The sequence below is a fragment of the Physella acuta genome, unplaced genomic scaffold (assembly GCF_028476545.2).
Source record: "Physella acuta isolate Inbredline_101_S28 unplaced genomic scaffold, ASM2847654v3 ptg001950l, whole genome shotgun sequence".
In the NCBI taxonomy this organism is placed as follows: domain Eukaryota; kingdom Metazoa; phylum Mollusca; class Gastropoda; family Physidae; genus Physella; species Physella acuta.
The window spans coordinates 222351-232952 of NW_026733455.1; the positions used below are offsets into that span (position 1 = coordinate 222351).

Consider the following 10602-nt stretch of genomic DNA (forward strand, 5'->3'; position numbering starts at 1 on the left):
CCGAATACTTAATAATAATATCGCACTTTTACTTATTAAAGCATTCGCTTTTTACATATTTCATTATTATTAAACACTAGATCTAGCTGTAAACTAAACATTCTCCAAGCTTTTCACAATAATATAAAATATATTTTTCGTTACCTTCAAGTTTCATTTTACGACGGAAATGTGAGTTAAGTTAATGTTGATTCTATTTATATTAATATTGTTCTTTGTTTAAATCATTTTATTTGGTATGAATGTAGATCTAGATCTACTTCTTAAAAAAAAATCAAAAGACGTGAAAGGCACATCACCAGAGGCGTAGAGAGGGGGGGCGCCAAATTGAAAGTTTGTCCCCGGGTGCCGGGAGGGGTCGCTACGCCTCTGCACATCATACAAAATTATCGATTGTCATTACCTGAGATTAATCTCTAGGAGCTAATTCAATCAATAGTTCATTCGCATTTTGAAATTTATACATGTGAGTTTTTCATATTCAATTGCAGCTGCAAGAACACAACAGCATTTTAATACAAAAGTAACATCACGTTATTTGACCTATGGTCACGTAGTTATCTCCCCTGTTTAATCAAGACTGGATGTTGTGAGCACACAAGAACATTTAAATATTATATTAAAGCAGTGGCGTCACTAGGTCGAGTGTCAACCGTAGCGGTAACTCAGGGTGTCAGTCCCCAAATACGGTACATAGCCCCCGACCTCCCCCTCCCATTGTGACGCTACTGTGTAAAGGATTACATAAAATATTATGTACGTATTGATTAAGAGATTGCTCCCATTTTTGTAAGAAGAAATGTAAGGCGTCGTGCAGGCAGAGGCGTAGCGAGGGGGGGGGGGGGGTGCGGAACGCACCGGGTGACACCATTTAGGGGGGTGACACCAAGGCAAAAAATAGTAAAATATATAGAGAAAAATTTGAGGGGGGGGGGTGTGCAAATCGAAAGTTTGAGGGGGGGGGGGTGCAAATCAAAAGTTCGAGGGGGGGGGAGGGTCGCTACGCCTCTGAGGGGGTGACACCATTAAGTGCCGCACCGGGTGACACCCGACCTCGCTACGCCACTGCGTGCAGGCCAATATGTTAGGCCCAGTGTTTCTTCCAGGGATCTCCTGAAGAGAGTCTACCGCCCTCTGGACGAAATGGAATTTAATAGAAAATATAAACTTTTAACAGTGTTCGCCCCCGCGCCCCCCCCCCCCCCCCCGGAGAATAAAGTCTGGAAGAAACATTGATTAGGCCTAATAAGGGATCGTCTACATTAGGAAAAGGATCGTGTTGGCCTATTGCACATATTATATAAGCGTCCGTGCAATATGGGTCTCAGTCTTGATAAAAGCGAAATTCTATAATCTTCTAAGATTCCCCATAAAATTAAAAAAAAATGTTTGTAGCAGGTCTACCAAATAGTGTCGTGTTTCGTAGGTGGGATGGGGGGGGGGGGGTGATTGGGGAGAGTTCTAGATATTTCACATAAAATTGGGGGGGGGGGGTATAGACATATTAGTTAGTCAAGGAATTGTTATATAACCAACATATAATACACACAAAAGTATGATGAGAAAGATATGAAAAGTATTACTGCTAAACACCGGTACAAAAACTTCAAAGTAACGGAAAAGGAGGGGAAAGATAAGCCCATACATGTGTATATAACAAAGATATTTGTAAAGTTGGTTTACTTTTTACAATTAAAATAAGGTAAACTATTGGATATAGGGTGAAAGTCAAAGCTTAATTTTAATATACTTTAAACTACTCCCAAGTATCATATTGTGTTAGTCGTTCCTCTGTTTCAGATATGATCAAGAGCATTAATTATAGATGAAAAATATTTTGCAAACATGTATTGACATTTAGGCTACAGTTTCAAAGCGAATTAAAAGGAGCGTAAGCGCATTATTTAATTATACAAGACAATAAAATAACCAACAGCTATGATTATTAAAGTATTTGCGTTGATTCGCAATCAGAGTTTCTTTCAAGCACCGCTCCGGAAATTTCAAACGCCCTCCCGCCTCCACTACCGGAGAAAAATGTTTGAAAAAAACTGTTCGGAAAAATTAAACAATGCATGAAACTGCAAGTTTTTTAATTTATTTAAAATATATGGATGGTCAGTCGTTTTTCTTTGAATTTCCGTGTTTTTTAATTTATTTAAAATATATGGATGGTCAGTCGTTTTTCTTTGAATTTCCATGTTTTTTTATTTATTTAAAATATATGGATGGTCAGTCGTTTTTCTTTGAATTTCCGTGTTTTTTTAATTTATTTAAAATATACGGATGATCAGTCGTTTTTCTTTGAATTTCCATGTTCACCACGTAACAATGTTTCTTCATCGGAGTTTTTGGGAAGTGCTAAGTTGCTGCTGGTTTCTGTTGGGCATTTCTTTTCTGTGGGGGTATCCTTAGCCAGCTCAGCACACGCCATCTCTAGAGAATCATCTCGCTTCTCACACTTGAGTACAGAGCAGCGAATACAATACCAGAGCGTGGCGCCCTCTAAGACCAGCAACGCGACAAAAGCGAGCAAAAAATCCCCCAGTCTCGGCTCGAGATCTCGCATGGTCCCGTGAACGTGGATATCGATATCCATGGCCCGCAGCATCGCTAACATGGCCATGACAGCAACGACGTGGAAGATCTGGTGGCCGTGGCCGAAGAAGTCGAATCTCCCCGGGATCCAGGTCTCTGGGATCTTGCTGACGAACGTGATGGCGCAAAGGACGGCCATGATAAGGACGAGGGCTAGGTGGTTCAGGGACCAGACACTGCAGGAGTCGGCCGCGAGACATTCGTAGTAGCGGGATAGGAGAGGGGTGGCGATAAACGTTATCTGGAGCCCTACGCCAGCCGTCATCATGGTTTTCTTTTTTCTCTGAAATTTTTTTTCAAGATTTTATTATTGGGGTTGGGCATTTAATTACTTACGTATTTTCAGTGTATTACTTAATAAGGGACGACGTAGTCGAATTGTACAGCTAACGACTGCTGCCATGAAAGCGTCGAGTTCAGATCCCGGACTCGAGTCTGAAAGACATCAGTGAGTCCACTCAGCTATGAAGGGTATCTGACTCACGTTAATGAAACTTAGGTGGCTGGCCATAGCGCTGACCACACCATCAACCTGTATGTGAAGGTCGTTGAAACAGATGAACTCTACTTCATCTGCCCCATGTATCTTGAACGGGAAAGATGATGGTGTCTTAACAGGAAACACCTATTTTAATTAAGTCTTTAAATGCTTCCCACTTATCTACATCTAGTTGAAACCTTAATGTTTAGCGGATAGAAATAGAAATGGAGTAGTAAAATTGGCTGTATATATCTTGGACGACATTTTAAAACTACTTGTCAATAGTTCTATCTATTGCTATGGTCGAAATATAGAGAGCATTATTGTAATTCTGCGCGCTCATGTATTTATAATTCCCTAGCCCATCTTGAGTGACAGTTATCTAATTTTGTCGAGATGAGTACAATCTGCTTGGATATTGGTCATTGCCTACTGGCCACACATTCACATGTGTTTTCGTTAAAAAGACGTCTAAATATAATAACGCCGTAATGTATGCACTATTTACTACTGGCAAAAAATCTCAAGTTCTGTACACTTCCATAATGGCGACTATTTTAAATAAATCGAAGAACATACATAATGCATAAGTTAATTAACAATTGATATTCAATTATTTTACTTAAATATCATCAAGCTAACATAAAACGCTTTACGTGTTGGTGGGTGAGGCAGAACTTGGCCATACAGAGGGTGAAGAAGGCGAACCAGCTGAGCAAGACGTTGAGGGGTAAGAACCACGGGAACATGGCGTCAAAGTACATCTTGGTGGAGCAGGCGAACATCGTCGCTATCCCCGACCCAAAGCAGAAGATGGTGACGCCCATGTAGTCCATCATGAAGAAGACGTAATGGTGCCAGCGGGATTTGGAATGTAGAAGATGAACTGGGGAGGGGGGAGGTGGGGGGGGGGGGGGGGGGGGATAAAACTTTTATTAAAATTTGTGAGACTGTGGTAGGTTCGGAGAGTCTCTAGCTTGGCTCCAAGGTTCGAGTTTCAAAGTTCGACAAGATCTAAAAAGGGTAGCGGCGTTAAATCAACTACACCGAGTAGGTACAGGCTTTAAATTGAGGCAAGGAAAGACAGCTGATAATCGTGCTGACTAGACAATCAGATAAACTCTACTTCAACCTTTTGTATAGGTCGGCATTGTATACGATTGTCAAAAAATAATTGTTCAAAATAATCCGTGTTGTTCTTCCAATAAATATTGATTTTCATTGCCGTAATGTAATGTGTGTGTAGAAAGTAAGACGTGCTTACCTTTTAACACAGTTATACATATCGGGGAGGGGTGTTTATGTCGGTTTGAATTCAAATTTTAAACTTGCATTAATTTCCCAAATACAGTAAGTTATGTCTTTTGAAGCAATTTCGGTTTTTTTTATAAACAAATATTACCAGTGGCGTCACTAGTTCGGGTGTCACCTGGTGCGGACTGCACCCCCGAGATGTGACGCAACTGAATATTACCACCCTCAACAAATGACGTGTCCCTACCCCCAGTGCTGACGATGAGGTTCGTCAGACAGCAGACGGCGTAGCCCACGACTGGCCAGGACGTTTTGTCGTTGAGGATATCCACGTCACTCAGGTTGTCGATGGTCTTGAACAGAATCAGAAAGAAACCGAAGAAATGCGTCCACACGTTCACACTTTCGTTGTGAAGCTGAGAAGTTAAAAGCAAACTTTTTTTTAACCCTGCTGTTGGTAAACTATTAGTAAAACAAAATCAAAACACGCAGCCACACACACACCCTCACTCACACACTCTCTCTCTATAACCCCCCCCCCCCCACACACACACACACATATATATATATATATATATATATACTTATATATATATATATGTATATATATATATATATATATATATATATATATATATATATATATATATATATATATATATATATGTATATATATACATATATATATACATATATATATACATATATATATACATATATATATACATATATATATACATATATACATATATATATACATATATATATACATATATATATACATATATATATATACATATATATATATATATATATATATATATATATATATATATATATATATATATATATATATATATATATATATATATATACACAAACACAATATACATATATTTCTTTTCAGCAGACCATATAGTGAAGATTGGTTTTTTTATTGACATCGCAGTTACAGTTGTGTTTAACTATACAAATAAAACTAACCGCCCCACACAGCCCTGCCATTGACCACAGAAAATTAAAAATGACCAAAAACAAAATAATAATGGGCAGTAACTCCAAACCTACGAAAAGCATACTGTAGAGGTAGTACTTCCATGACTGGCCGGAAGGGCGGTAACCCGTGTGAATATACGGTTCCTTCAGAACATGTGGCATTTGGTGGACGGTCAGCAGCTCCTCCTTCCGGCAAGCGCAGATTGGCCAAAAGTTGGGCATGATTTTTTACCGGGTCAATTTTCAGATCGGTCAGCATAAATTCATTAACACAAGCTGCAATTTTTGTTTCGTTTTCTGACGTTTTTTTTCTTTTAGCTACATAGGAGTAAATATTTTTAACATTAATTTTGAACTAAAGCACCAATATTTTAAGGTTTAAAAATAAAATAAAAACTTTATCCGATAGATTTTATTCCCTTCTTTTTTTTTCCATATAGGTAAAACTAGGCCTAAATGGCGTGGTCGTATGGTACAGAGCACGACTGCTAGTCCCAAAGTCTCGAGTTCGAATCCCAACGGTTTTTATGAAACTGTTGTCAATACAACAAGACAATATACTCCCCATCATCGCGCAACGCGTATTGACGCACTCATATGGCATCAACAAATGAGCGTCATTAAGAGTTTCTTCCAAGTCTACCCCCCCCCCCCCCCCCCCCCGCGAACGAAATGGAATTTATATAGAAAATATATACTTTTAACAGTGTCCGCCTCCCCCCCTCCCCCTATCCCCCCTAAAATTTCAAGTGAATCCCCGAAGAAAAAAGTCTGGAAGAAGCACTGGCGCCATTGCGTTCAGTCTCTTGCTATAACCTCTGACGCAATATATTATTGCTAGGATATTATTGCAATATATTGCTAGGATTAGGATATCGGAAAAAACAATATCACTCGTTCAAACAGGTAGCCGCCAGCCTTACTTAAAAAAAAACTGCAAATAATAGACGCTCGCTCTTACTATAATCAGGCAAACATATGATGATGGAATCCATTTTGCTATAAAAAATATTCAAGCCGTTAGCAGATTTTCTATTTTCTTTCAAGCACCTCTTCGAGTGGGGAGGGGTGGGGGAGGCGCAGACCCCATTCCCCTTACATCGAAGCACGTCTACCGCCCACACCCCATCGAAAGATATAGAAACATTTTTTTTTTATTTAAAGAAAAATTTTCTTTTACATGTGTGAATACTAAATTAAAAAAAAAAAAGACATGGGGCTAATGATAGGGGATAGGACTGAAGCAGTGGTTCTTAACCTTTTTGAAGGTAACGCACCCCACCAGTTCATATGCACATTCACCGAATCAAGTTCTTAATAGTTCTACCGTACGCACTAACAAAATCCGAACGTAAATCTTAAGAGTAGGGTGTGTGTCTTCACTACTCTTGACTTCCGCCGAACCCCCCAACACTGACTCATCGAACCTCTGGGGTTCAATCGAACCCAGGTTAATAACCACTGTACTAGGGAATACGGAGTATAATTGAATTATGAATGAGAAAGCCTCCTTGTCTTGAGTCTAGTAAAGTCCTTGCGACTAGCGATAAATGACTAGATCTAGATCTAGACTAGATGAGGTAAGCTTTTTCAGCTTGCGCATGCTTTGCAAACTTGCTAGATCTAGAATCTGTTCTAAGCGTTGCATCCAATCCAAATTAATAAAGAATAAAACTGACAAGAAAAATAATGCATCCTATGATTTGAAATGGAACTTACTGCTGTTAGTTTATAGTTTATCTAATGGTTTTGATTTGAGTTTCATAGTTTGTAGAATCTGACACTGCCGGAGGGAGAGTTGACTAGTTTTTTAATTCGTCCCCATGACAACCGCGTAATGTTAAATATGTAATGATAAAAGCTATGGAATAATATTTTGAAATCGAAACAAATAAACGATTTAAAGATAACTCAGCTAAAAAGTAAAGTTTGCTAAAGCATTTTATTTTATTTGAAATAGGACTAATTATGCTATTCTAGATATAAAAGTAAAGTTCCCCTTTCTGGCGGTCTATGGGGCAAGTGAAGTAGAGTTCAGCTGTTTCTGTGACCTCGATATATGAAGAGATAGTGCGGTCAGATCTATGCACCCCGTCTTTACTTTCCCTAACGTGAGTTAGGTACCCATCAGAGCTGGGTGGACTCAGGGATAGTCTACTGACTTGAACCCGGATACAAACTCCAGACTTACGGGTTAGCAGTCTAGCTCTCTAACGCTAGACCACTCCGTCCCTAATCTCGATATAAATCTAGTGAAATCATAAAAGCTAATGCTTATAAAAATAACAAACATGTACACACACAAAAAATGCCTAAGTTAGTTCTAAAATAATTTTTTTAAACAAAAACTAAATTAATAACAGGCCGGCGTATCAATTTACAAAAAGATCCACACATTTATTTATTTAGGCCCTATCTAAGAATAATAAGATGCGGAAAAAAAAACCCAGCCAATATTTTTCCTTAAATCTCCGAAACTAAAGCAAACTTACACTATTATCAAATATTAAATAGCATTGCGTGGTCTAGCGATAGAGCAGGCGACAGCGCGAATTTCGACCCGGTTCGATACTTGATGCGGATGGGTGTTACACTTGCAAGACAACCTCCTAATAAAACTCGAAAACAGACGCAGATAACCCTACTTCATCTGCCTCATTAAGGTTCTTTCAGGCATCTCTTCGGTGATGCTCCGCCCCCCCCCCCCCCCCCCCACCGAAGAAAGTCTACCACCCCCCCCACCCCCCCCCCCCCCCCCCCCCGAATGAAATGGAAATTACATAGAAATATACACTTTTAACAGTGTCCTCCCCCCCCCTCGGAAATTTTAGTCCCCCCCCCCCCCCCCCGAAAATTTCAAGTGCCCCCCCCCCCCATCCCCACTCCGGAGAAAAAAAGTCTGAAAGAAACACTGCTCATTAACGGTCAAGTCTAGATAGAGGAGGCCTACTCCACTCATCATTTGGCTGACATCGCTTGTAAATCAGCAGCTGTCGCACAACACGTGCCACACATCAATGGTCACACATCATCTGTCACACATCATCTGTCACACAACATCTGTCACACACCACAAGTATATCCCCTGTAAAGGGGTCATCCATAAATGACGTCACACTCGTAAGGAGAGGGTGGAGAGGGGGGGCGTAATTTTGTGAGGGTCTGTGATGTGGGGGAGGGGTTTTTTTCCAGATAGTGTGACGTCACACTTTTGCATTATAAAAAAGTAATGTTAGAAAACGAGTTTTAGAAGTTATTTCGCATTTTAGAAAACGAGTTTTAGGCCGTTATTTCACGTTTTAGAAAACGGTTTTAATAAATGGTAATAGGGATTGATTAAAAATACTCTATGTCGACATAGTTCAGACAAGATTTTGGAAAAAATATCGATGTTTTATGAAAAATTCAACTGCAATTTTGAGGGGGGAGAGGTGTAGGCTGAGGTGTGACGGCATTTTAGGGAGGGGGGGGGGGGGGGTCCTGGCTTTTAGTGATAATGTGTGTTGGTGGGGAGGGGGGAGGTAAAAATCGTTCAAAAAGCATGAAGTCATTTATGGATGACCCCTAACACACCCCTTGTCACACACCACCAGTAACATCACATGTAACACATCAACCATCACGTCAGCTGTAACACACACCCTGCCACACAACACCCTTAACATCACCTGTTACACACACCCCGTCAAACACACCAGTAACATCACCAATAACACATCACCCTGACACCCATCACCCCAACCAAATATTTAAAAACCAGCCACACACGTTAACATTAGTTAAGTGTATTACCATTTCTTATCAGTTCTATAAAAATATTTTCCTATTCACAACAAGCGCTGACAGAAACTCTTTGACCCATGACATCTCAACTCTGACCTTTCCTTACTGATGTGTATTTCTATAGGAAATGCTTATCTGGTGCAGTGAAGGCGTCTGGGTTTTAACACCTCAGTATTTATTATACAGTATAGGCCTATACATGGGCACATGTGTGTGTATGTATTTGTATAACTGTGTGTACGGTACATGTGTCTGTGTATTTATGTGTGTATGCTTGTACTTGTGTGTGTCAGTATATTTGTGTATAGTGTATTTTCAGGCATGATTGTATATCAGTCTATTAATTTGTGTGCGTGTGTCTGTGTATTTGTGTGTGTCTGTGTATTTGTGTATATGTGTCTCTTTACTTTGTGTATTTGTGTCTGTGTATTTGTGTATGTATGTCTCTGTGCTTTGTGTATTTGTGTCTGTGTGTCTGTGTATTTGTGTCTGTGTATGTGTGTCTCCGTTATTTGTCTGTGTGTTTGTGTCTGTCTGTGTGTCTGTCTGTCTGTGTATTTGTGTATGTGTGTCTCTGTACTTTGTGTTTTTGTGTCTGTGTATTTGTGTCTGTGTGTCTGTATACTTTGTGTGTGTATGTGTACTTGTGTGTGTCTGTGTATTTGTGTAAAGTGTATTTTCATGCCCGATAGTATATCAATCTTGTAATGAAAAGTAGGATGCCTGGTCCTTTAACCCATATATTTATATCAGCAAGAAAGAAAAAAAAAAACGCATTAAAAATGTGCAGACGGCGAGGGCTACTTTAATTATACATCACGTCCACTGTCTAGGGTGGCGCCACCCTTCAAAACTTCTGCACTACGTCTGCTTAGGTTTTTTACATTGTTAATTAGGCGCAGCGGTAATTGCTGCACCTGAATTCATTGGATTACAAGGTACGCAGTGGTCCAACGAAAAGCTTACAGTAGATTATCAGATATGTATCAAATTAACGGGATTATCATGTAGGCCTATGAAACCAATCTGTTTAATTATTAATGTTGTTAATTAAACTTTTATCGTACTACCAGGCATAACGAATCAAATCGATGATCAGTATGTGATTAATCAATTTTCACTGAAATATGAGGTAAGTAGCATATCAACTTAGTTTTGTGTTACTATGTAGCAAATATGTAATTATAAATTATGTGACAAATCCACTGTGTTATTAGGCATGTAACAGACTCACTGAATTATTCGGGATAAGTCTATAAACAAATCGATAAAAATGGATTAGCGATATTGCGACAAATCCACTGGAATATCAGTTAAGCAAAAAAAAAAAAAACCACTGGATTATCAATTATCAAATATGTAACAAATACACTGAATAATCAGATATGTAACAAATCCACTGGGTTATCAGATATGCAACAAATCCAGGAGATTATCGGTTACAAATCCATTAGGCTAACAGATTTGTCATAAAGTCATTGGAACTAGTT

At 39.2% G+C, this 10602-nt stretch overlaps 1 protein-coding gene across 1 annotated transcript; it reads right to left on the minus strand.

The window, feature by feature from the left end:
• Positions 1–2287: 2287 nt before the first annotated feature.
• LOC131931351 (membrane progestin receptor alpha-B) lies at positions 2288–7158 on the minus strand. Its single transcript, XM_059288137.1, has 5 exons — positions 7045–7158; positions 5402–5647; positions 4581–4749; positions 3736–3965; positions 2288–2881 (listed from the first exon to the last, which is right to left on the minus strand). The coding sequence occupies exons 2-5, from the start codon at positions 5549–5551 to the stop codon at positions 2291–2293; spliced, it is 1140 nt and encodes a 379-aa protein (XP_059144120.1). The 5' UTR covers positions 5552–5647; positions 7045–7158; the 3' UTR covers positions 2288–2290.
• Positions 7159–10602: the final 3444 nt, after the last annotated feature.

Bases quoted from the DNA above. Each gene is read 5' to 3' on its own strand.
- LOC131931351 (XM_059288137.1), bottom strand. From the start codon at position 5,551: ATGCCCAACTTTTGGCCAATCTGCGCTTGCCGGAAGGAGGAGCTGCTG. The intron at 3,966-4,580 runs GTAGGGACACGT...CCCCCTCCCCAG, and splicing joins CCTCATCGTCAGCACTGGGG to TTCATCTTCTACATTCCAAA. The intron at 2,882-3,735 runs GTAAAGCGTTTT...AAAAAATTTCAG, and splicing joins TCTGCCTCACCCACCAACAC to AGAAAAAAGAAAACCATGAT.